General features: G+C 58.9%; 2 protein-coding genes across 2 annotated transcripts in view; both read left to right on the top strand.

Moving 5' to 3' along the window:
* Positions 1-2,702: 2,702 nt before the first annotated feature.
* LOC135990140 (maestro heat-like repeat-containing protein family member 6) lies at positions 2,703-17,076 on the top strand. The gene is made up of 15 exons (XM_065637575.1): positions 2,703-2,844; positions 3,115-3,188; positions 3,286-3,435; positions 3,620-3,774; positions 4,126-4,273; positions 4,479-4,666; positions 4,750-4,887; positions 5,468-5,582; positions 5,875-6,012; positions 6,245-6,421; positions 6,554-6,709; positions 7,012-7,116; positions 7,535-7,637; positions 7,925-7,981; positions 16,850-17,076. Exons 1-15 carry the CDS (start codon positions 2,703-2,705, stop codon positions 17,074-17,076), a joined length of 2,073 nt encoding a protein of 690 aa, XP_065493647.1.
* Positions 17,077-20,916: 3,840 nt separating this feature from the next.
* The window catches only part of COL18A1 (collagen type XVIII alpha 1 chain), a 40,172-nt gene continuing 35,447 nt past the window's right edge, over positions 20,917-25,641 (top strand). Inside the window, exons 1-2 of the mRNA XM_065638305.1 lie at positions 20,917-20,976; positions 21,431-21,498. Of these exons, the coding sequence (XP_065494377.1) occupies positions 20,966-20,976; positions 21,431-21,498 (79 nt within the window). The 5' untranslated portion in view covers positions 20,917-20,965. The remainder of the gene's footprint in view (positions 20,977-21,430; positions 21,499-25,641) is intronic.

The following is a 25,641-nucleotide window of genomic DNA, read 5'->3' as shown; positions in this document are numbered from 1 at the left end:
CTCTCTGTTCCAGCCATTCAAGGTGCGACAGAAGACACCAGCCCCTCTGTCTCATGCCAGGCAATTCACAGCCTGCTCCAGCTGAGAGCTGCAGTGGGAAATGGTTCCTCCAGATCCAGGCTGCAGGAACTGCAAGGCCAACTCCGCCAGGCGTGGAGGCGGCGGCCTTCTCTCTGGGGCAACAGCTGGCTGTGCTGCTGGGGCTCTGAGCAGGACTGATCCCGGCACCCCCATGTGCTCTTCCCTGAATAAACAGTCCATGAGCCGCTGAACCTGCAGATCTTGAGTTACTGCTCTTCTGCCCTTCCGTCTCCAACCAGTGGGTCTTGCTTTGGTCCCCAGTCTCCCCAGGGCACGGGAGAAGAAGAGAAAAAGGGTTCTTGTGCTCAGCAACGGTTGCCCAGGCAGGCAGTGTGGTAGGAAAAGTGACCAGAAAGTCCTTTGCCCTTTGGTTCTTCTGCTGAAGCCTTTAATGCTTCTGGCAAAGCTCATGGGGGGAGCCCAGAGCTGTGGGGATCCCTGAAAAACTTGTCCTTGGAGATGTCCACAAATACTCTTCCAGCCGTGACTTGCCATTTGTTTCTTGCTGACTGGATTGCTGAGGGGTCTGAGGTGCTCCTTTAACCGGCTCCGGTTTCTTGTTTCCAGGCAAAATGCTGCCATTTTTGTCAAAATCAATGTTTAAAATCTCTTTTCTTTTTCAAAGGAAGCTGTTTTATGGCTTTGTATCCAGAATTTGAAGTTTATTTTTGAACTCTTCTACATCCTATGCTCTACACATTATGTTTTCACGATCTACAGGTGAAGGTCTTTATGAGTTTTTATCCTTTGTTTCTGCACAAGTGTTTCTCCCAGCTCTAGGAAATGTCCCAATGCTCTTCCTGTGTTTTCCTTGTACTGTTTCCTAGAGTCCTTTTTTGAAGAGATGTGTTTGGAAGCCTGACTAATGCATCCTTTTGCCTTAGGAGTTAGACCTGAGTCCAAGTGATTTAAAGCAAAGATGGCCAGACCTCTCTGCCTCTCTGGAGCTGGGATGTCAGGGGGCTGGCTGCTGCAGGAAGGCTGTTTACCCTGCATTGTTCCGAAATTGCAGTGGGAGCACAAGGCATGGTGTACCCGTGGTGTACCCATGCCCAGGGGACAATCAAATCTCAGTCTGTGAAATCTGAGCGTTGATCTAGGAGAACAGCACAGGAGTTTGATACCGGTTGTTTGCTTTTTCCCCATGATCTTTTGCCCTGAGGCAAAGCTCTTTCAGGCCAAACCCCCCAGTTCCCTGGGACTGTAGTCAAGTCTCCAGGTTTAGATGCCAGACATATGGCTTTGCCTGAAAATCTCACCAAAAGCGTCACCTTTCCTGTATGGGATTAATTGCTTCTGTAGCATCTACTCCTCTGGGGCCAGCTGTTTGGAAGTAGCCACATTCTCCCCGATGTTGCTCTGGAAGAGCCTTGAAACTCTTGGCAAACTCATGGATAAAACATGGGGCTCCATGGAGCATAGGAGCTATTCCTCAAAGGCTTCCTATGGGGAAATGTGAGGCATCTGGGTTTGCTGGATCTTTAAGATCACAGCCAGAAGGGGCACCTCTAAGCAGTGCCAGTGCGAGCGCTGTAGCCTGGTGCTCGTGGTGGGGACACTGGACATGGGAGGAATTAAACTAGATGGATGAACGTGTGTGGGCCAGCACATGGCACTGCAGCTTGACCAGAGCAATGGTGAATTGCTCCAGTGTGCCACCAGGAAGGCAGAGACCATGGTCAAAATACAGGCAGAGCTGAACTCCAGATCCAGTGGAGGAGAGAAAGACAGGGACAGGGAGAGGACAAAGGCTCTTCCTACACTTCTCAGAGCAACATCATACAGAGGAAAAACAGTGAGGCTGAAGGGAAGCCTAGATATCTAGGTAACTCGCTCCAGCCGTGTTCCCCTGGCTGAGCTGGGCCACAGGGCCAGTGGCTGCAGCTGGCTCGGCCCCATCCCATGCCCTGGGGACATCCCCAGGGGAAGAGGGGACAGGGCTGCTCCCCACTGCTGCAGATGCACTCCCAGCCCCCCCGTGCCTCCTGCCCTGAAAGCCCCAGAACCTCCTAGGTGGACACACCAGTATGGTCACGAACACGCCTCTTGGCCAACAGACAAGGCCAATCACCAATCAAAGGCCTTGGTTGAGAGAAGTTTCTGGAACACTACCATAAATGATCACAGTTTAGCTTCAGCTTAGGTTATAAAGCCCTTTGCCCTTCAGATCTGCTGCTGAAGCCTTAAATTCTTCCAAGGAAGCTGGTGGGCAGAGCCCAGAGCTGTGGGGATCCCTGAAAAACTCATCCTTGGAGATGTCCACAGATACTCTCCCCGCCATGCCCTGCCATTTGTGCCTCTTTAGCGGCTCCTGTGGAGCTCCTTCGGCGCTGGGTCACTGTGGGGTGGGTTTGCTGGGCTGGGGGAGGCCCCAGGGCACACACCTATGGCACTGTGTCACAGGGCCCTTTGTGACCCGCTGTGATAAGGGTGCTGGTGGCACAGCAATGACCTCACTGTGCCCGGAGGACACGACGGGACAGGACGGGACCGAGCAGAGCTGCCAGGAGCCCCTGTGCAGACACCTTGTTCCCTGTTGACCCGTGTCTACTGTCTACGGCGCTCTTCCTACACGTCTCCCATCCCTGCGGCAGGAGCCCTTGAGGCCAGGCAGCAGCGGGATGGCGTGGAGACCCCTGTTCATACCCAGGGTGGTCTGGCTGAGCGATAAGAGTGAGGACGAGGAGGAGAAGGAGAAGGAGGCTGAGGCTGCCCCGGCATCGCAGCGTGAGGAGGTGCAGGAGATCCAGCTGCTGCAGGCAGGTCAGTGGCCGGGCAGGGCCACAGGGCGAGTGGCTGCAGCCAGCTGGGACCCATCCCCGTGGACATCCCCCGGGAAAGAGGGGACGAGGGGACAGGGCTGTTCCCCACACTGGGCTCTGGCCATGCTCCATCCACGGGGCACTCCCAGCCCCATCCTGCGGCCAGAGAGGCGGGGGTCAGTGTCCCCACCAGCCCCTGTCACGGGGATCGGCTGTGTTCTCCAGCCTCTCCCGCAGCCCCTCAGCTCTGCCCACGCTTGGTCTTTGCCAGATCCCAACTGGGAGCTGCCAGAAGAGGAGCAGAAACAGGAATACACCCGTGCCCTGCACAACACCGAAGCAACGGTACCCGCAGCCATCCCTGCTCTCACTGCCCAGCCAAGCACCACTGCTGGGCACCCGGTGTGGCATCCTTCTCTTCCCTGCCCTTCCTTCTCTGCAGGTGTTTTGGGAATCCTTTGAGCCCAAAGCCCGTGAAGTCTCCACCATCTCGGTCGTTGAGGTCATGGCAGGAGCACCCTCCCGCTACGCGGAGGCTGGTGCTGCTCTGCTGGATATGCTTGTGGAAAGTGACGTCTCCACTTTGCAGCAGGTACATAGTCCGCGGCCAGGGCTGGAGCCCCTCGGGAACCGTGTGGCCCCTGAAGCCGGGTCTGCTGGGCTGCCAAGAGCCTTTTAGGCCAGCACACTGGGGTGGGCAGGGCAGCACTTGTGGGAGGAAGCCGGGGAGATGTTTCCTCTGGCAGCACTCCAGCTCTCAGCTGTCCTTCCTCCAGGTGCCCAGGATTGTGAGGTGCATCCACCAGTGGTTCACGTCCAACGTGGATGAATCTGCCGAGCACAGGCTGGACAACACCCTTGTGGAGCTCACGCACGCGCATCCCCATGATGTGGTGGTGACCCTGCTGCGCTGTGCCCCGTCGTGCGACCGGTACTGGGAAACCTGCCTTAAGGGCTCAGGGCTCCCCAGCCTTTAGAGCCCATCAGCCTGCACAGCCCGTCCCACGTGGGCTGCCAGGCAGATGGAGATTTTCAGGACCCTCTGGCCCCTCTGTTTCCCAGCCCTGGCGTGTCAGCCCCAGAGCCCGCTGCCGTGCTCCCCCTGCCCACCAAGGCACCGTTGCTCAGCCGCCTGCTGCCCGCAGGGGCAGAGCCGCTGGGTGCTGCCTGCGAGGGGCAGCGGGCAGAGGCAGGTCTGGTGGCCAGCCTGGGCCCCCCCGCGGTTGCCCAGGCCCTGGTGCTGTGGCCGAAACCCCAGTGACACAGAGCTTTGGGCCTGCAGAGCTGCTGCAGCCATGTGGAGGATGATGGTCGCCACCAGCATGACCACAAAGAAGGTGTTCCTGGAGCTGCTCTGCGTGCTGGAGGACTGGCCGCTGCACAGCACGTCCACCTCTGACGGGGACCACCAGGACGTCATTGCCCTGGCTGTGAGTGTCCGGGCCAGGCCTTTGCTCAGCCCCAGGGTCGCCCCTGCGGGCGGTTCTCCATCATGTCCCACGGTGGCTGGAAACCCGGGTCAGGGGCAGGTTTAGGAGCAGCCAGGCCAGGCGCTCCCCTTGCGTCCACGCTCGGGCCCTGCCACGGGGACGTCTCGGCACTGAGCGCCGTCTCTGGCTGTTTCGTTTTCTGCAGGCAACCAGGGCTCTGCGGGAGATCCTCAGGATGCCCAGGTGCCCAAGAGGGCTGAAGCTGCATTTCCCTCGCCTCCTCCTGGCTCTGCTCTTCCAAGTTTTGTACAGCACAGAGCAGCTGCCAGAGGAGGTTGATAGTTTCTGGAGGGAATGCCAGGAGGAAGGCCGCCTTCCCACCAGCCCCAGCAGGTGCTCCATCCCAGTCCTCCCAGCTCTCCCATGGCCCTGAGGCCAGGGCTCCCGGCATGACTCGGGCTTTGCTCCGCACACAGGTTTATAGTGCTGACCGTGAAAGCGCTGCTCTGCCGTCTGGGCTACAGGCTCGTAGCCTTTGAAGTGGAACGTAAGCGTGGCTGGGACACACTGCTCCACGCTGAGACCCACCACCGCGCAATGGGGCTGCTGGCCAGGTGAGAGCCCCCTTCTCCCTGCTCGCCCTGCCATTCACGCCCTGCAGACGGGGCGCCCCACACAATCCCCTCGGTGCTGGGTGAGAGGGACTTGTCGGCGGGGTATGGCCCAGCAGCCTGGCAAAGGCTGGGAGAGCCGGGTGCACAGGAGCAGCCACCTGCCAAAGCGCCGGCGTCCCCTCCCGAGGGCCTGGGCTGACGGCACAGAGCCGGGGCTCTGTCTGCAGGCAGCACCAGCCAGGGCAGCCGCCGGGGCGGGCAGGATGCACTGAGGGCCAGCAGCAGAGCCTGGGGGACGAGTCCCCGTGGGCAGGAAAGGAATCTCTGAGACTCAAAGGGAAGGCTTAGGGGTGGGAAGGGTGTTTTTTCCAGTTTCCTCCCCAAAAGGAGCCTGCTGGTGCTGGGCACTGCCTTTCTCCTGGTGAGGGGTGGTGGGAAAGACCCGGGCCTGTGGGAGCAAATGCTGCTGGTGGCTGGAGTGCAGCACACAGGGGTCTTTGGCCCTTGAGGGGGACAGTGAGCCCCGGGAGAGCTTTGTCCGCCATGCTCATGGCCGATGGTGCCTTTTTCCGCTTGCCAGAGAGATCCGTGGTGTCTCAAGACACTTCAGGGACTCTGTGGTGTCCTACCTGGTCGAGCTGCTCCGCAAGAATCAGCCCCGCTGTGAGCTCGCTGCCATGGCGTTCCTTGTGGAGGTGAGCCTGATGGCGAGCGCTGCCTCGCTGAGCTGCCTCCCACCGCTCTGGCCTCTCGCAGCCGCAGCTGCAGCGGGAGCCCGGTCGGTGGCTCTGGGGCAGAGGGTGGGCTCCGCTGTGTGCCCTTGGCCCCCTGCTGCTGGGGGGACACTTGTCTCTGCCTGTGTTTCGTGCCCCCCTTGCGCCAGCTCTCGCTCTTGCATCGCGGCTCCTCGTAGGACGAGCAATCAGAGGCTGCCGAGGGCTGGGGTCCTGCCGGCCGGGCACCCCGTCACTGCTCTGTGTGTTTCAGATCCTGGCCTCCCCTGGCGTAAGTGTAAGGGGTGACAGCGTCCTGCAGCTCGTCCCGAGATACCTGCAGAGCGAGTGCAGCATGATGCGTTCCCTGGTGCTCAGAGGCCTCATCGCGCTCTCCAGCAGCCCCCTGATGGTGAGCAGGAGGCAGCGGCTGAAGCCGCGCTGGTGGCCTGGGGCTGGGCAGGGCTGCTGGCTACCACAGTGGCTTGGACTTGGCTGGGCTGCGGGAGCTGTGGTAGCTGCTCCCAGCTCTCCTGCCTCCCTGTTCACCTGCCCAAGCCCTTCGGGGCAGGCCGTTGGCTTCTGGGCCCTGAGGCAGCAGCGTGGGCTCCAACGGCCACAACCGCTCCAACTGTTCCACGCAGGCCCAAAGAATGCGCTTCCTGCAGCGAAGACTCGTAGACCTGCTGCAGGACGCAGACGTGGATGTGCTGGGGATGACCCTGTCTGTGCTCAGGAAGGTGATCCTGGACCCAAGCGTCCCAGTTTCCACCCCCATCGCTCTGCACCTGGCTGAGAGGCTCCGGCCGCTCCTGGACAACGTAAGGCTTTGTGCACCCCCCACGGGCGCTGGGTGCTGCCAGGAAACTTTTTGCCTTGTGGATTTTCAGAGCTATGACCAGGTGCACCTGGAGCAGCCGGTGCTGAGGTCTTGCCCTCTTCCTGTCCACCAGGAGTCCTGCTACGTGCAACAGCTCTCCGTCAGCCTCTTTAGAGATGTGATGGAGCACGTAGCAGATGACGGAAAAAAGCCGCTGAAGGCGCTTCTGCACCAGAGCCTGCTCCCACTGATCTTCCACTTGTATGATGAGAACACTTTCGTGGCAGCGGTGAGGATTTCTGACCTGCTGACACCTCACAGGCTGCAGAGCTGCAGCCACCTCCTGGCCTTGGCTCCAGAGCAGCAGCTCTGGGGGACGTCTGTCCTGCTGCCCCGGCAGCCCCCGGTGCCCGAGATGGGGGTTGCCCTGCTGCTGTGCCCGAGCACTGAATCCGCCGACAGACGAGTTCCCCACCTGCTGCATCTCCCCGCCACGGGCCAGCAGGGGCCCTGAGCCTTGCCCAGGCACAGGGGACGCAGGTCCTGTGCCCTGGGCAGTGGTGCCATCTCCCGATCTCTGCTGCTCTGCAGACCTGTTGGGAAGCCCTGCTGCGAATTACCCGGTTCCTGAAGAAGGAGAAGCTCAGGCAGGTGCTGACGAGTCAGCAGCCGATAGAGGTGATCGGCAAGTGCCTGGTAAGGGTGGCCGTGAAGGCCCAGCCCCGGCCTGGACAAGCCCCCAGTGCCCAGTGTGTGGGGCTGGCAGCTGTGCCCCTGCCCACTGCTGCAGCCCATCGCCGCCAGCCTGCAGCCCACACACGCTCCCGTACCTCGGGTGTGCGGCCCCACGGGCTCTTCTCCAAGCTCCTCTCCCTCCCCGAGCCCAGCGGTGCTGACAGAGCCCCGGCCCGGCTGGGGGTTGGGGGCAGGATGGCACCGCAGCTCCTCGGGCAGCACCCAGCCCTCTGCTCCCTCCAAACCTCGGCACCAGCCGGCTGCTGGCTGGGTGTTGTGGGTGTCCTGGCAGGGGAGGCCAGTCCTGGGCGCGGGGACAACCCGGCCAAGGGCAGAGTCTGCACCAACCCTTGTCTCCATCCCCTATGGCTCTCTCCAGCTGGCAGAGTGCCGCAGCAGAGCAGCAGACTACCTGCGTCAGTCCCTGACGTACCTGCAGAGCCCACAGGGCTCCATACGAGAGGCGGCCGTCAGGTTCCTTGGTGAGGCACAACCCCCCGGGGTCCCTCCCAGCCCCACAGCAGCTCGGCCCCAGCCCCGGGTGCTGCACCGGCAGCAGGATTGGGCCCAGCGGCTCTGGAGCCCCCACTGCCCGATGCGGGGTGCACGGGGCTCCCTGCCGCCCTCTCCCTCCCTGCGCTTGGGCATCGCGCTTGGGGCAGAGCCCGGGCTCAGCCCTGCCGGGGGCAGGAGGGCGTGTGGCTGGGCTGATGTGGGGGAGCTGCGCTGCTGGGGCCAGCAGGATGGGTGACGGGCTGTGTGTTCCCAGGGCTCCTTGGGCAGCACATGAGGGCTCAGCAGGACAAGCTCCGGCTCATCTGCGATGGTGAGTGAGGGCAGCGGGGTGTCAGCAGGGACTGCCGGGGAGGAGGAAGAACCCTGGGCAGGGAGCTGCGATCCCTGCCCCGGCCGGGGAGGGCTCTGCTCCCTGCACGGACGAGGGGCGGCGGGGGCAGAGCAGGGAGAGATTTTTGGGGACGCGTGGGCTATTCGTGGCCAACGCCTTCCATCTGATCCCGTTGGCCCCTGGCCCCCCGGCCATGAGAAGAGCTGGTGGGGTGGCCCTGGCACGAGGGGTTCCTGGGGTCCCTGCGGATCCGGGCTCTGACTTTGGCTCTGTTCCTCTCTGTTCCAGCCATTCAAGGTGCGACAGAAGACACCAGCCCCTCTGTCTCATGCCAGGCAATTCACAGCCTGCTCCAGCTGAGAGCTGCAGTGGGAAATGGTTCCTCCAGATCCAGGCTGCAGGAACTGCAAGGCCAACTCCGCCAGGCGTGGAGGCGGCGGCCTTCTCTCTGGGGCAACAGCTGGCTGTGCTGCTGGGGCTCTGAGCAGGACTGATCCCGGCACCCCCATGTGCTCTTCCCTGAATAAACAGTCCATGAGCCGCTGAACCTGCAGATCTTGAGTTACTGCTCTTCTGCCCTTCCGTCTCCAACCAGTGGGTCTTGCTTTGGTCCCCAGTCTCCCCAGGGCACGGGAGAAGAAGAGAAAAAGGGTTCTTGTGCTCAGCAATGGTTGCCCAGGCAGGCAGTATGGTAGGAAAAGTGACCAGAAAGTCCTTTGCCCTTTGGTTCTTCTGCTGAAGCCTTTAATGCTTCTGGCAAAGCTCATGGGGGGAGCCCAGAGCTGTGGGGATCCCTGAAAAACTTGTCCTTGGAGATGTCCACAAATACTCTCCCTGGGGTTCTAGGAAGTCCCTGAGGGTACATGGTTGTGGGAGGGAGGAGGGAGAAGCGGGAGATGGGGTCCCCATTGTGGTATGTCTGCTGGTTGCTGCCTGCAAGGGACAGCGTGCAGAGGCAGGGCTGGTGTCCAGCCCGGGCCCCTGTGGTTGCCCAAGCGGCAACTAAAAGCACCTAGTGCTTGCTCACCCCTCCCCTGCCCTCAGTGGGATCGGGAGGAGAATATGTAGACAGAAGTCAAAGTTTGTCAGTTAGGATAAGAACAGTTTAATGGAATGTCAAGCAAACAAACAAACAATACTCATGAAATAATATACAAATTAAGGACAATCTCTGACCGCGTGATGCAGTTCACCTTTCCGAGGAAACTATTCTCTGGAGCAGTGACTATGAACTCCCAACCGCAGCTCACTGAAACCTAGTTCTGGGTCAGTTGTCCTGGATGTGTGTCCCCCCAGCTACCTGTGGAAATTCACCCTGTTTCAGCTGACCCAGCACTCCAGGGCAGGGCACTGTGGCCAAGACCCTGCTGACATGGTGCTCTGGACCTGCAGAGCTGGCCTAGGTGCCTCCCAGAGCATGGCAGGAGCCCACGGCCGCACTGCTCCCCCACCAGGTAGTTGCCTTGAGAAAACACTTTGCCATACTCAGAAGCTGGCAGGACCCTGCCTTGCTGCCCTGCAGTCTGCATGGTTCTGCTGGGAGAGGTAAAGGCTCCCACCCAGGGCACCCCCAAAGCCTCCTGCACCTCCTCTTAGGCAGGGTGCACCCCCAGGCAGTCCTTCACAGCCCAGCTAAACACCAGCAACCCAGGGCCAAGCATCTCTGTTGCTGGTCAGGGTCTGTTGCTATTTGCCTTCCTGAGATCAAACCCGTCTGATTTCCCTGCAAGGCAGCAAGCACCCAGGGAAAAGCAGTCCTCCTTTTTACACACCACCACCCTGCAGAGTGTGCACAGAATCACAGAATCACAGAATGTTAGGGATTGGAAGGGACCTCGAAAGATCATCTAGTCCAATCCCCCTGCCAGGGCAGGAACACCTAGGTGAGGTTACACAGGAAACACGAGACAGGAGAGCAGCTTTCTTCTGGAATATTTACCCCCCAGGCATCTGTAGAGGTGTCCTCCCCTGCATTCACTGCCTGGGAGCCCAGCAAGGCTGCTGGCTGCTGGCTGCTGGCCCATGCCTCAGCTCCCAGCTTGCTGCTGTAAAGATCAGCAGAGGGCAGGGCAATCCCACCAAAGGGTGACCAAGGACAATTCCCAGGAGCCAGGGCATCCCGTCACAGCGCCATAGAGGATGGCTGCGGATGAAAAGGAGACCAGGGTGCCCAGGTCACCTCCTCCCTGAGGAGGATGCAGCCAGCCAGGCAGGGTCTGTGCCAGAAAATAGGCAGGGTGCCCACAAAATTGCTCTTGCAGGTGCTAGGGATCCTACTCTTGGCTTAAAACCCACATCCTTTGGGGGGCAGGGAACAAGCCAGCCCTGGGTAAGGGGTAGGCAGTGTGGCCCTGCCCTGGCAGCTGGCCCAGCCTGAGTGGAGGCTCCCCAGAGCAAGTGCAGGAGGGACAGTGCCTCTTGTGCTCCAGCCCTGACCTGCTTTGCAGGAGCTCACTCTCAGCTGTGCTATGTGCAGGTAACAGGGTCTGTCAGCAGCCACAGTGAGAAGATGGGGACGAGGTCCAGACAGGAGCAGCAGGAGAGGGGGCTGGAGGCACGAGCAGGACCAAGGCTGCAGCGTGGACCTGAGGGCTCCATCCAGGAGATGGGGCGAGACACAAAGACCAGCCACCTCCACCGTCTGTCCATCCAGCAGATGGGCTAAACACAAGCTCTCTGCCACACAAGTATGAGGTTCACACAGGAAACAGCACCTGAGATAAGCTACCTGTTATGTAGGTCCAAGGTCTACCTGAAGACAGAGGTATCAATAAACACTCCCTCACATAGCTCAGGGCTCAGATGAAGTGAGTGCAGGGCCCACAGCTGAAGGATGTGTGAGTGGGGATCCCAGGTGAGGCTGTTCAGGGTCATCAAGACCTATTAGTGCCCTCAGGGTCCGGACACTTAATACAGCTCAAGGTTTGAGCATGAGGTGTGGGCCACCCAGTGCCTCAAGGGTTCAGCTCTGGTTGGGGCTACTCCTCAAGATGGGGGTTGAGGGGACCTGCATGGTGATGGTGCCTATCTCTGTGGTCGTGGCCAACTGCCTGTGACCTGTTTCCCTGCACCTCTCTTCAAAAAGTGGAATTTTTTGATGTGTTCTGGGGGTGATCTGCTTGTTCAGGTAAGGAGGAAGAGCTGGATTCCACATTTGTAGAGATGCTCCATCAGAGCCCAGAGTACCTCTAACATTTGGTATCTTCGCTTCTGTGAAATCCCAGGTGCATCTGGGTCATGAAGCTTTGGAAAACATCACTGAGTGGTCAAGGCTGACTTGCTTGTTTGCTCTCCTGGCTGCTTGGCTTTCAAGGGTCCTTGGCATTCTCCTAGTGAACGCACAGAGGGGACACATCCCCTGGGGATGGTCAATTTGCCATCCTAGAAGACAGGCAGGAGGAAAAAAGCCAACTTTCCTACCCATTAGTTGTAGCCAGACAAATGAAATAGATGAGTGTCCAGCTGTGTTGCCGGGGTGATGTGCCAAAAAGCCAACTTTGGGGGCTCATGGCCAGGATGGGGGTGGGGGCACCTTCTCCAGGGGCCTTGGAGAGGCTGGGGGCTGCTGCAAAGCAGAGTTATGAATCCACAGCACAACGCAGATAAGCAGCTTTACTTCTGCAGCCAGCAGCCACGTTCACAAATAGCAGGAAGTTCCAGATACCCGGATAAGTAATTTCAGCTACAGTTGGCTTTGCCACACGCAGGGGGTGGTTTGGTATCCATGCCTGGAGGGTGTGTTTCCTCTCCAGCTTGCCAAGCCTGTCTGTCCTCTGCCAGGACAGAGTGCTCCCCATGCTCTCTGCAGGGCTCTGTGCCGTGCCAGCAAAAGCTCCCCAGGACCTGCTGAGCTGGAGCAGGTGGAAAGCATGCCTGTGGGGACACATCTGCAGGTGTCTCTCCATGCCAGGAGGGCTGGGGGGTGGGCTTTTGTGGGAAAGCCTAGTGTCTAGCCTCAGGACGTGAACCCAACAGCTGGAGCTTTGAGAAGGAATCTGAGATTCAAAAAATATGATAAATCACAGGAAGCGGTGATACCAGCAGATGCCTGAGGAGCCCCCATGCAGCTTGCACATCAGGAGCCTCCTCTTGCCCATTACCCAGCAGTGCCGGGCACCGCTTGAGAGTGGAGAAGGGAGCATGGAAAGCTGCAAACCCACACTTGTGTCTTCTAGCTGCTGCGTTTGGGGAGAGCTGTGACAGCTAAAGGTCTTTCTGGGAGAGATGGGACAGGACCAGTCATTTTCCTGGTGCATGGGAGGGGAGTGGAGAGGACTCCTTCTTCCCCAGCTCCAGCAGACACAAGGGCAGAAGTGGAAGTGCACAGCAAGCCTTCGGGGTCCAAGTTTGCACCTTGTTTCTCTGCTGGGGGCGGTGGGGGGGGTGCTGAGAGGTGGGAATTTGGCAGCTCGCCCTCTTTGGAAAGGGTCCAGCTGCCTTAGGAGAAATTCCTCACATACCTTTGCTGTGAAGAAAGTGCTGACCTGTTTGGGGGTGTTTTCTGAGCAAGTGAAGACGAGCCAAAGGCTGCTCCTAAGTGCTGGGAGAAAAAGGCCTGTTTTCTCACCACCAGGGTTAGGCAGCAGGTCAGGCTCTTTGGGGAAAGCGGTGCCTGGTGGCAGCTATTTTGTACCCAGTAAGCAAGCCCAGCAGGATGCCCTGATGTTTGCTGCCTTCACACACTGCTGGGGAGATGCTCTGGCTACAGCAGAGAAGCTGATGGTGCCACGCTGCGCGGTAGATGAGTGTCGGAGGGTGAGCTGGCAGCCACGTCCAGGCTGCTTGGCCAGACACTGATGCTCAGGACCTGCCTGTGGTGCTCTTCAAAACCCTGCCAGTTCCATGGGTGAGACCTAGGAAACATGATGAGATCTGGAGTCTCGGGGTGGGGATGAGACAGTGGGTCAGAGAGGAGGCGTTTAGCTATGGTGGGACTTGGGCACCTCTTGGGATGCCAGGGACGCACACAGGACAGAGGTACTGTTCCTTCATGGTATCAGAAGCAGGCGGCTGGCACTGATAATTGCTGTGCCAGAGATAACTTAAACCAGAAGCAGGCGGCTGGGGGAAAGCACCTCATTTGGCCTGATGGGACTGAAGTGGGGAACTCAGCTAACGCTCAGTATGCTTCCTGAAAATGCCGGCAGGAAAACAAACAGCATAACTGCGATAAATAAAAAGGCAAATCAGATCTCCTGCGGCGCTGGGAGAGCAGCCAGCGCATGCCTGGGCAACCGAGCAAGGGCAAACCCACAAGTGCTCTCACACCAACACCAGACACCTAAAGCCAGATACTTAGACATTTTAGGGGAGGCTGTTATAAGGGGACACTTCAGCTATCAACTTCCAGACTGGATCGAAGTGTCAGGGGACAAGACATAAGGATAAAACCTTTGAATGCAGTACATGGTGCCATACCCCCAGAAGTAGCCTGAGAACCACCAGAAGATGCTTTTCTGGATCTGCTCTTGCACAGCACATGAGGCTTAGCTTGGGAGGGTCTAGCTCAGCTGTGATACCACTTGGTTTTAAGGAAAAGCAGGCTGAATAAATCCAGCATGTGGTTATTTGATTTCAAGACAAAAGATTGTGTGAAAATGAGGAAATGTGTCAAAAAAAAAAAAAAAAAAAAAAGACAAAACCAGGCCAATCCCAAACCTCTCAGTGATGTGGTCCAGGAAGCCGGAGGCTTCCAAGCTGCCTGGAGGCTGCAGAAAAATGCTGTATTAAGAGCCTCAGTAAAATATGGAGCAAAGAGCAACAGGGCAATCTCATAAAATCCCCACACAGCTGATGGGAAAGAACAGGGAAGACAGGAAAAAAGGTTGATGCTGAGGAGCAGAAGGTCTGCCAAAAGAGGAGGAAAGCTGAAAAAACGCAGCAAGTCAGATACAAACAGGGAAGTGAGAGGGCTGGGAGCAGGCTCGAGGACTGTCCTGCCAAATGTGCTCAAACCAGTAGTGAACAGCTCAGCAAATCTACTGCAGGGACCAGAAGGTGAGCAGGGTGCACAGGGATGGGATGGCCACAGCAGACAAGTCTTTGCCCTGGGGCCATTCCCACCCCCACCCAACCCAGCTCATTTTTTTTCCCAGACAAGCAGGAAGGGCTCATTAATTGAAATAGAAATCCTGGAAGGGTTATCCTGAAGACACAAGCTACATGTCAGTCAGTCCTGGACAGCTTGGAAGCAGCCAGCACCAGCTGGGCCAGAGAGGGATGAGGCACGTTGACTGTCAGCAGGAGCATGGTGATGTCCTAGTGCTACCCTGTGCAAGGTGGGTACAAGGATCCTCGAGCATGGGGATCCTCACAGGAGCAATCCTTCTCAGGGGCCAGACCCCCTCCCAGGCTGCGGGAAGCCTGGCAGCTCAGTGCATCTTGGCAGAACCTCTGGGCATCCAGCTGCTGGGCAGCTTGAGGCGGTCTGGTCCTACAGAGCCACCCAGCACAAGATCCTCTGTGGAGAGCTGGGAATTTTCTCTTCCCAAGGAGGAAATAGCTCCTATTTTGAGTCTTGCTGGAGCAAAGGACTTGGATTTTTTTTTTTTTTTTTTTGGGAGAATGAGTCAAAGTTGACTCTTCCTCTCTAGGGGAGATGCGGGGTGCAGTCTGGGAGAGAGGAGATGACAACCTTAGGGCTGCTGGGAGACTCCCCAAGGAAGCAGCACTGCTGTGTGCCAGGACCTTCAATTTTGGTGCTTTTTGCTCTCAGTGTTACCTCCACACAGGGAAAATGCAGGAATGCATCCCCACCGACACAGCATTCCCAGTGCCCCGCTGGTCCCTCCTCCAGCCACCACCCTGCACTGTGACTCATGTCCCCCCACCTGAATCCCACCTGAATCCCTGAATCTGTCTGAGCCAGAGACAGCCGTGGCTTACAGCCCATCAGTGTTGTGCCTGGCAAGCTGAGGGTGGTGCTTCCAGGGCTCTCCCCCCAAATGGCAGCCTGAGCTCAGCCCCATCACTGTGCCAGACCCAGCTCTCTCTTGGAGACCTCATCTTGCCTGGCCTCATTCCAGGGCTCTCCCTTGAGCAAGCACCTGTCTGTCAATGCAGGCAGGAGGGGAAACACGCTCTTTTTCTCATGTTAAACATAAACTGCCTTTCAAGAAGTCTCTCTGAAAGGGCTGGGGAAGGGACGCAGGAATCTGGATGAGTTTGCTTGCTCTGTGGCTGCTGGCCCCAGCTCACACCAAGCAGGGCAGGCAGACATTTATTTGAATTGAACTGCATTTCCTGGGGGCAAAAAGGGAGGTGGGAGTGTGAGCAGAGCTTGATGTGGCACAGCACCCACCAGCCAGCCATGTGAGGGGAGGAAGAGCCCAGGGGACACATCCCAACCTTGAGCTAGAGGCTACAGGTGGCCCCCACCAGCTGCAGGAGGGACATGGAGGGGCTGGAGCTGGCAGCCAGAGTGTCCCAGTGTGGGATGACTCCTCCCTTGCATGAGCAATTCAGGCATCACAGCTGACCGGTGCGTTTCTGGGAAGACTTTAGGAGCTCTCTCAGCCTTGCAAGGTTTGGCAGAACCACGAATGGTCAGTGTTCCCAGGGAGCCCCAGCCCTGCAGAGGGATGGGGGCTTTGGGCAAGGCACACAGTGAGAAGGGGCAGAGCGGGACCTGGTGTCCTCCCCTGGGTAGGCGATGGGGGTACAGGCTGGCACACGTCTCCATGGGCAGCAGCAAGAGATGCTGCTGGAGATGCTGTGAGCCTGGGCATTCTCTGTGGGCTGGTCCCCTTGTGCTCCAATGGTGTCTGTAGTCATCGCATCAGGGATATTGGTGGGGATGTGCCAGTTTAGGGTCTTCATGACCACCTCCCCATCCTACCCTGAGAGCAAGCGCAGTGGCTGGGGACAGAAATGTCTGCTGGGATCTGCTCAGCCTCTCTCTGCTGAGCCTCAGCAGGTGGCCCTGATGCTGGTGTTGCAGGCTGCGGTAACAGCTCTGCATCACCTTGTCCACCAGCTCTGTCAGTGTATAGCCCTCCATTGTCCCCCCTCCCACCCCCTCCTTTCCTCCCAGAGCCCCCCCTGGGTAGTCTTGCCCCTCAGACAGCTGCTCCATCCCCTCAAGTGTTGCAGATGCTACTCACCCCAGCTCCAACAGGTCCTTCTGAAGCTTCGGGGGACCAGACCTGCACCTCATACCTGCGGTGCGGATGCAGCAAGGTTTCATGTGGCTGCAGAGCTGTACCCTTCTTATCTTCCACTGGTGGTGTTCAAGCATGACTGTGCAGCGGGAAGGGAAACAAGTGCCATTTCCCACAGGCAGCCAAGAGGCAGAGACCCAAGGGCAAGACGCCGTGATGAGGCATGTGAGAAGCATCCGCCTCGTCCCCTTTCCCATGAAATGCTTCTCTAGGTCCTTCATCTGATGTGTGCTGAAGTCTGGATTTTCCCCTGGAGTGGATGAGTCATGAAGAAGCCAAGAGGAAGGAGGGGCTGCCAGGACATCCCAGGTGCCCGTGTCTGGTGGGGAGGCTGCACGGACGGAACAGGCACTGCCCCGGGGTGCAGGCAGAGAGCAGGAAGGATGCCCGTGGTCCAGAGGTCTTGGGCTGGCTCTCTCCCTACTGACGCTGCACAGGGTTCCCAAGCCCTGGCATAAGAAGGGGGATCACTCCTCTGGTCTCCCTTCTTCCCTGGGGAGGAGGTTGCTGTGCGTGGGGGGGTGAGCTCTGAGCCATGCCTCTGCTGAATTAGCAACTGTGTATCTGCTGGCTCTGGCGAAAATGCTCTCGCTTGCCCTTCTCTCTGGTATGTTGCTCGATTCTGTTTTTGCGGATATCCAGCTTGGGAATGGGGCAGGCTGTCTCCATCATGTTGTGACTCCACCAGACGATAACTCTCCACAGCACGTGGCCCAGGGTGGGAAGCAGAGGCCCCAGGACGTGGCCGGGGCTGGGGTCCCCTGCCCGCCCAGCTTTATGCGCAGGACTCTAGGCTCTGTGATGATGGGGGGGCTGTGCCATATGATGCGGGGGTCTGCAGGCAGGAGCCTGTCCCTGCTGAGCCAGGAGGTGATGGCGCAGTGGTCCCTTGGCCCCAGCTCACCTCCCTGCTGAGCTGCAGCAATTCACGCTGTCCTGTCCTCCTTGCATCCATAGGAAGGATGCAGGTGGGCTCCAGATCCTGGAGCATTTCTGCTGCCGGCCAAGCCTCCGGCCACCCCCGTAACACCTCCTTCTGCCCTCGGCAGCCCCTCGCTAACGCGTCCACCAGAGCTGGCTGCTGGGGCCAGGCGCGGTGCTGCTACACTCCAGCCTCTCGGCGCCCCAACCTGGCTTAGCTCATCCCCCGCCTACATGGGTGGGTAACGTGCTCCCCACTCGGCCAAGCTTTTGTGCTTGCCAGCTTTCCTAATTGGGGAAATATCTGGGTTTCCAATTACTCCTGCTCCCTGCCTGAGATACTTGGGTCCTTTCCCAAACGCCCACCTTCATGGCTGTGCGCACTTCACCTCCAGAAAGGAGGGATGTCTTTTGCAGACCAAGATGCTGTCATGTCATTCCTTGCCAGATCCTTGCTGAAGGGAAGGCATGGTGCTGCCCTTTGCAGCAGACATCCCTCCTGGACCAGCTCCTCCACCGCTGTCCTGGTGGGTCTGGTCCATCAGCAGACACGGGGCTCTGAGACAGAACAAAGGCTATGACTTATGTCAGTTGTCCTAAGCACTCACACCCAGGGGCTGCAGCTGGGAGAATGTGGCTTTAACATGGACAAATGGCACATCAAAGTGGCACTGCTTGGGGGTTGGCACAGATGGGACAGCCCTGCCTGTCTGTGTTTTTCAGCTCCTTCTGCTTGCTGCAGCCTTTGTTTTTCTGCACAGACGCTTGCCAAATGTTGTCCTTTGCCTTCTTGTCCCTTATTGCCCCTCTTGCCCCAATCCTATGGCTCCCACTTCTCCCCAGCCTTCTCGCTAAGCCCCCCCAAGAAAAACCACGGTGGCAGCGGGACTAATCTCCCTGCCCACACCTCTGCTGCACGTGACGGGAGCATCTCGAGGCAACCGTGCACAAGCAACTGCTTTTCAGCAGTGCAGACAGTTCACGGTGCCTGCTGGCGCCCCCGCCGCTCCCACGGCACGTGGGTCACGGCTCCTTGGGCTGCCCGGCCTGGGGACACGCTGCCCTTCACAGCGCAGGGGCAGCCGTCGCGCCAAAGCCGCTTTCGGAGGGGGACGTGGGTGCATGAGTGCCAGCCCTGGAGCCACTGCCAGGGACACGCCTGAGCTGTGGTAGCCGGCGCTTCCAACCCCTCCCCGCTGCTCAAAGGAGGGAAAAACAGGCCAGTCATCCCGCAGGGTTGCCAGGGTGACATTTTTTTTGGCCGCCGTGCTGTCCCAGCCGCTGAGCTGGCAGGGGCTGTGTGCTGGGAGCTGGGGCACCCTGTATGTCCCTGCACCAGGGTGCCCCTGCCCAGGGCCACCCAGCAGCACAGGGCCACCAGCCGCGAGATGCAGCTGGGAGGGAGCGGGTGGGAGCCAGGCACAGGGGTGGGGGGCCAGCAGGACCCTGGAGGAGCCATGCAGAGATGAAAAATGACAAAGCTTTGCTGGAGCTTGAAGCCTGCAGGGCAGGAGGGCTTTTTTGGCTGGGGCTTGGGAAGTCGTGGCTGCGAGCTGCCGAGCCACCATTGGAGCACCGCTGGTTTCCATTTGGTCGGCTTTCGAAAGAGCTGCCTCCCCGGCAGCATGTCCCCCCCACCCCCGCGGCGGGCAGTGTTTGTTTGCCTGGGAAAAGATGAGCCTCATTATCTGTCCTTCGTGGTTCTCAAACTTTAAAGCACAGCAGGAAGAAATTTTACGATGGGAAACTGCCCTGGTGTCAGCCAGGCACTTTGCATGGGGGTCTGCCGGGGGGAGATGGCCCCACAATGGTGCGGCCAGCACTGGGGCACAGACCCGCTGGCAGGCACAGGGAAGGCAGGAGGGTGGGCAAAAGGTGATGCCCTTGAACCTGCCACATGTCTCTCCCTACAGAACCAGCACAGTGGGAGCTGGGGGAGCACAGCCAGGCCAGGTAGAGCCTGGAGGTGCAGCGAGGAGGAAGTCGGGGTTGTAAAGCAGCTCCATGTTCACCTGCACCTCGGCATGGGCAGCACCCAGCGATAACATCTCTGCTCTCGGAGAAGCACCGGCCACACCAGCGCATGGGAAGGTCTGGGCAGGCAGTCAGGATACCCCAAACAGGTTTGCACCCCCTGGCCCATGGGGCACTGGTAACGATAGGAAGGGCCAGTGCTGCGTTTCGCTGCTGAGCTAGAGCAACGCCCCGTGCAGCCATCCCGGAGCTGCCTCTCCCACCCTGCAGAAGCATTAAACCGCCCGCTCCTGTCAATCTCATTAAAAGCCGGCTTGCTTTGAAGAGACCGCCACTATCGGGAAGGATCGTTTTCTGTTTTCAAGGAGTTTTTTTCCAAGCACCATCCTTGCCCCAGGACTCTCCTCCCACTTGCTTCATGCTCTCCAGGCCCAGCGCCATCGCGACTCCTCCTGCAGCCCATCCACCCCTCCGAAAACCCTGCCCGAAATGGCAGCCCGGTGACTCAGGGCTGCCACGTGTTGCCTTTTGTGCAGCTCAGGTACTCTGGCAACGCACATCAGAGTCTACCTGGAGGAAAGGAATCCAGCTGTGGGAGAAGAAAGGGGCGATAAATCACTCACAGCATCCAGCCAGGAAAGCATAAATTTAACAGTCCCGACCGCGTGAAATCGTTCTGCACCCAAACAAAAGGCAGCTTCGGTGTCTATTCATTGCCCCCAGACTGGGGTCCTGCCGAGGGGCTGCCTGCCTTTGGCTCTGTGATGCAAGGCGCGGTTAAAAGATTTATAGCTAAAAGACGAATAGTGATAGCGTGCACCTCTGCGAGAGCAGAGCCGAGCAGCTGGATGTCATGGTTTATTCTGCTAGATCCAAACTGTGGCTCAGACTAAACACCGCCTCTGCCATCAGTGAATCACTTCTAGATCCCCTGGAAGTTTCCAGGGCTTGGATTTCAGAAGCTTGCAGCCGCGGGGCACTAAAATTGCTGCGGAAGACAAAGCAAGGTGTGGCAGGTTTCGTGGGGATTATCCTGCCCTCTGCGGTGCTGGGGCTGGAGGCAGATGAAAGCTGGGGGTAAGGGGAGGAGGTGGAAGCGGGCGGCAGCACCAGCTTTAGCTCCTTTCCCTGCACAGGAAAGGGGAGGTGCGCTGCTGCCCCGCGTCTGGAGCTCCCGCCCTCTGGCAAGGGCTTTCCTGGGATGGTACCCAGGGACCCCCAGATCTCCCTCCCTGCTGGGGTGCCAGGTTCATTGCATGAACAGCCAGAGTGGCAAAGAATGCTCATGGGGTTCCCAAGCCCTCCACACACAGTGGAGAGGAGTGAGAGACTACTGGGGTAGGGAATAGCCAGGAGAGGAGGGCATGGGGTGCCCAGGTGGGAGCACCCTTTCCTGGTGTACCCAGGGCTCAGATAGGGAGAGGAAAGGGAAATGAGCTCAGCTCGCTGCTTCGCCCCCTCCTTCAAGACCAGGCCTGGCTTGCGAGCTGAAACCCATGGGCTTGGTGGAGCAGGCAATGCTGGGGCAGGTCCAGGCTGCCGGTGCCCTTTGGGGCCAAGGGTGCTCCCCGGCGCCCCGGGAAGAGGATGCTCCTTTGGGAGGGGATGCTCCTCGGGGAGCCGGGCCGTGTCGCCCCGCACATCGGCTGCGCTGGGGCTGGCGCAGAGCCCGGACGCACCAGGGGGGTGTCCCCGAATCCCTCCAGGCTGCAGGAGCCCAGCGGAGGTGCAAACCCCAGTCCCGGGGGCTGGGGGCGGGCTGAGCCCCGGGCCCGGCTCGCCCGCTCCGCCGCCAGCCCGGGTCGGGCCGCCCCTCCTTCCCCTCCCCTCCCCGTCCCTCCCTTCCCCTCCCCGCCTCCCGGCCGCGCCGAGCCGAGCCGAGCCGCGCTGCCGGCACCGAGCGGGCACCATGCGCCCAAGGTGAGCGGCCGGACGCGAGGCTGGGGCGCACCGGGACCCCGGAGACGTCGGGGCTGGGGCGCACCGGGACCCCGGAGCCGCCGGGACTGACAGGGACTGGTCCCACGGAGCCGCCGGGGCTGGGGGGCACCGGTTCCGCGGGAACGCCGAAGCCAGGGGCGTCGGTACCGGGAGGATACCGGAGCTGGCTGGGCTGGGGGGCACCGGTGTACCCGTAGCGGTACCGCGGGGACCGCGGAGCCACCGGGGCTGAGTTTTAGCGAGACTCCAATGAACCGGTGCTGCTGAGGCTGGAGGGCACCGGTGTGCTGTCGGGACCCCGGAGGCACCGGTACCGTGGGGATTTCCGAGCCGCCGGAGTGCCCTGGGGCTGCGGGGGATGCACCGGGCGGGCGGGGGGCAACCCGGAACCGGCGGGAGGGTTGGGTAACACTTTGCTCTCCCGTCCCCGCAGGTGCCCCCCGCGGCGGCTGCTGCTTGGGCTCTTTGTCCTGCTGGTCCCCGCTGCTTCCCAGGAGCCGGGTAATGTGTGCGGGATGCTGGGGTGGGATGTCCCTGCTGCCGTGCCAGGGGTCCCGGACCCCGTCCATGTCCTGAACCCCCCTGTCCCCTGGGATGCGCTGTGAACGCAGCCCTGCTCCCTGGCACGTGTGGGGTTGCATCGTCCCTCGGGCCAAATGTTGCACCCAGTCCGTGGTCCCCAAAGAGAAGGGTGGTGGGGTGGGTTTCCCCTCACACCCTCCTCAAATGCCATGTCCCTTGTGGCTGCTGAGGGTGGCAGAGCTGGGGTCCCATGTGCCCCATCTCATCAATGGAGCACTGGGGAAGGGTGCTGGGGAAACACAGTGCCAGGCAACCCTTGAGAGAGGCGCCTGGCTGCAGTGTGCTCAGAGGCTTTACTGGGGTGAGAGCGGTTTGTCTGGCCTGTTCTTGTTGTGGGATGAACCAGATGGCGTTGCCCCAAAGTGGCCATGCTCCATGTGTTAGTGGTTTCTGCCGTGCCTGCAGAAGTCCTCCCTGTGACTGCATGTCCTTGGAAGCGTTGCGAGCGGTAGGAAGCCTCGGGCGCGTGCCTTGGGGATGCAACACCTCCCACACCACTTGCCGGCTTTCCTCTGCCTTTGGGACTCCGTGAAACAACCCACTCATCTCATTCTCAAGCCGCTTGTGCCCCATGAGAGGGGAATTCAGTGCTGACTCAGCTTCCCAGCCCTTCTTTCCCCACCAGGCTCATGAGCCAGTTCTCTCACTGCCTGAGTACACGAGCTGCCGGTTTTCCTAGTGAACTTTACCTCCCCACCGGGGAAGCTTCCTCCCTGCTGCCAGGCCGGTTGAAAGCCCTCCTCCCCTTGCAGCCGGTCTCTGGATCCATGCCCAGTGCGAGGCAGCAAAGAGAGACGCTCGTGGCTGACACAGGGAGCCCCTGACCCTGCTTGTGGCCCAGGAACCCCGTTGCCAAAGCAGCTGAGTTGTAAGCGTTGATCCAAAACTGGGTGAGGGTAGCTTTTCTCTGTGGTGATGCTCTGGTTGTCTTCTGCTTGCACTGAGCATTGTCAGCTTGCCAGCATATTACGAGGCATGGCTCGTGCCCCTCTCTGGCATCACAGGCTGGGTGAGACGTGTTGGGAAGTGGCTGCCCCAGGTACAGGCGAGCTGGAAGTTGGGCAGGCGCTGGGCCATGAAATCGGTGGATTATTTACTGGAGCAAGGCTTCGCGTCATCTAGGAACAGCTCGGGCATGGCTGCGCGGAGGCTGGCTCTGCTGGCGGCTGGGTCATGTCATGGAGGGGAAGAGAGGGGCTTGGGCAGTGGGGATGCCCAGCATCCCCGGAACGTGTCTGGGAACTCTTGGAGCAGCTCTGGAAGTGCCCCAGGCTGGGTTTATGACGCTGTTTTTTGTGGCGTGGGTGCCTCCTCAGAGACTGCAGGAACAAAGCTCCCCTTGGAGGTCTTCAGAGATGGGAACATCATTCCCATGTGAAATCCTGAATTGACTATTTTAAGTCCCTGGAGACCATCCAGAATGGCTGAACGGAGCTGGAGGGCTGGGAGCTGGTTTAACAGAGGTTACTCAGAGCTATTTGTGCCCTTCCTACCCCCTCGCCACCAGCATCCCGGCTCCCAGAATGGCACTGGGTAGGCAGGGCTGACCGGCACTCTTTCGTGAGCTGAAGCAGCATCCCTCCACCTTTGAACAGCCATGCTGAGAGACCCCAAGGAGGTTTCGTGTGGCACGCGGAGGGGTTAAACATCAGGGGAGCACCGGCGGCGCCGGTCACCCGTTTCACCCAGCTGACTTGGCCGTCTCCCAAATGCAGGCTGCGAATCGGGTTTTAGAAGAATTTGCAAGAGGGCTTGGTGTGGCTTTTCTTCCTTCTTTCTTCCTTCTTTCCTCCTTCTTTCTTTTTCTTTCTTTCCTTCCCTTGTTCAATGTCCAAGGACGGCAGGGCCTGTTCTGCCAGCCCTCCTTTGTGACGGCTCCTGGGGAATGTTTGCTCTGAAGGCCATCTTGGCATGGAGATAACCTTTGTGTTTATCTGCCTGCCTTGCAAATTTGGGGGCTTAGCTGTCTGGAGCTGGTCTTACCTCTTATCACCAGATCTCTGGGATTCCTCAGCAAGGGCACGTAGCTACACCGGGGATGGGGATGCTGTGGGACCAGTCCTGAGAGCATGGGGAAACTGGGGCATGTGTAGGGCAGTGGGTGTCCCCTGTGCAGAGGGCAGCAGCCTGGGCTGTGTCAGATGTGAGGGAAATCCCCATTCCCAGGAGGAGGGGACATCCCTGGGACAGGTCCCCAGAGATGGGGCATCCCCACCCTTAGGGGATTCCAAAATGGGCCAGGGCTGCCCGACAATTCATTTTCTCTTGCACTGAGTTTCTCTGTGTCAATTTGGGACGGGGATGGGCTGGTACATCAAGGTCTCAGCTGGTGATGATGAGGATACAGGCAGCACCTGTGAAGCTGAGCTGCCTCCTCCCTCTCTTAAATGTAGCAGGTGCTGGAGCTGCTTGCTGATGGCATAGAGGCTCATGCTTGATTTTATTTCCGTCTTCAATGGCTTGTCGGTCTCGATGGCTGGGATTCTTTGCAAGCATGTGCCTTCAAAGATGAAACAGGTGCCGTGCAAAGCGATTTACAGCCTGTGACATAACTGCTTTGGCATCAGCGCCTGGGGATTTCTGACAGGTGGATCAGAGCTTTCGCAAACATTATTTTAAGAATTTAATTCTAAAGACTATGAGAAGGGCTGTGGGAAATCGGCTGTGGGCAGCACCCACCTGCATGGGTTTGGCTTGGGGAGAGTTGGCACCTCTCAGCTCCGACAGCATCGTTTGGCTGCTGAGGCCCCTGGGATGGGCTGGAGCAACTGGGGAGGATGCCATGCTCAGGAGGCTCTGTGGACTCTTCATCTCCTTATCAGCTGGCAGCACTTCTGTTTGCAAAACCTTATCTGGGCCGCCACTCTCTGCGTGGGAGCTGATGGGGAGCAAGAGCTGCCCTGGGCTGCTGGTAGCTGGAGGGAACCAAGCCTGTAGACTTATCCCTCCTGGATGCTTCTGGTCCATCCCCTGGCAGATGGATCCCATCCCAAGGAGGAAGCAACAGAGGTGAAGCAGCCCCGCTCAGGTGACACTCTGGGGCTGGAAATTCAGTTTAAAAAGAGACTGGGTAGTCCTGCATAGTGGCTGTGCTCCCAGGCAGGAGTTTTCTTCGCTTCTTTCCATGCAAGCAATTTATTCAAACCCTTTTCCTCATTTTCTCAGTGGTTTTGCAGCTCTGTACCTGGACTCAGTCCATCCACAGAATCCTTCACTCGGAAATCTGATGTGATTTTGGGTTTCTTTGTGGGGAAAGGGAGCTCAGCCCAGGTCTCTCCTGGCCCCGTGTGGCTGTGGGTACCTGGGAGCTCCCCACTGGCATCTGTCCCTGGGAGGATGGAGAGCCGAGCTGCTTTTCCCTATGACCTCTGGAAGATCCTGCACACACACTACCAGATCCTGGAGAAGTGGGGTTTCTGCTCTGAATAGCAGCCTCTTTGTGACTTTCGACTTTGCTTCTTATTTCTTTTGGCTTGCAGCTGGAATAACCTCTTCTTGCAGTGTTCGTGTCAATACAATTGTGATGCTGTTAAATAGCAAACCTGAGCACTTGAAGAAGATAGAGGAAGACATTTTGCAATCCCATTTTAAGTGCTATCACAAGGCTTAAACAACCTCAAGCTGATAACTGTGTTGCTGAGAAACAGTCTTTTCTCTAGTGAGGGGATGTTGCTGCTTCTTTTTAAGGAGGCAGGAGCGTGTGGAGCAGGGAGTGAGAACGAGGGGTGAGGACCGATTCGAAGCTGCATCCTCCTGTGAGCGCAGAGTCTGCTGAGGATGCTGAGGACCTGGGCACATGGGTGCCATGGCCATCACTGTTTGAAAAGCAGCCTCCTGGGCAGCCCGAAGGGTGTCTGGTGGAGCTGAGGTCTGTCACCAGTCCTTCGGGATAGTGAGGGAGAGCTGTTCTCACCACAGCTGGTGCCATGGGATGCCACTGTTCTGTCCTCCAGCACATCTGGGGCTTGTTGCAGTGGCTCTGGGGGGAAGCTCCCAGGCACACTGAGCAACCTGCTCTTCTATGCAAGCCCAAGGTGTCTCGCCCTTGTGCATCTGCGGTCT

This window comes from Caloenas nicobarica, chromosome 6 (genome assembly GCF_036013445.1).
Source record: "Caloenas nicobarica isolate bCalNic1 chromosome 6, bCalNic1.hap1, whole genome shotgun sequence".
In the NCBI taxonomy this organism is placed as follows: domain Eukaryota; kingdom Metazoa; phylum Chordata; class Aves; order Columbiformes; family Columbidae; genus Caloenas; species Caloenas nicobarica.
The sequence above is the reverse complement of the archived record's forward strand: the minus strand, read 5'-3'. Positions and strand labels throughout refer to the sequence as shown.

Bases quoted from the DNA above. Each gene is read 5' to 3' on its own strand.
- LOC135990140 (XM_065637575.1), top strand. From the start codon at position 2,703: ATGGCGTGGAGACCCCTGTTCATACCCAGGGTGGTCTGGCTGAGCGAT. The intron at 7,117-7,534 runs GTAAGGGTGGCC...GGCTCTCTCCAG, and splicing joins AGGTGATCGGCAAGTGCCTG to CTGGCAGAGTGCCGCAGCAG. The intron at 7,638-7,924 runs GTGAGGCACAAC...GTGTGTTCCCAG, and splicing joins GGCGGCCGTCAGGTTCCTTG to GGCTCCTTGGGCAGCACATG.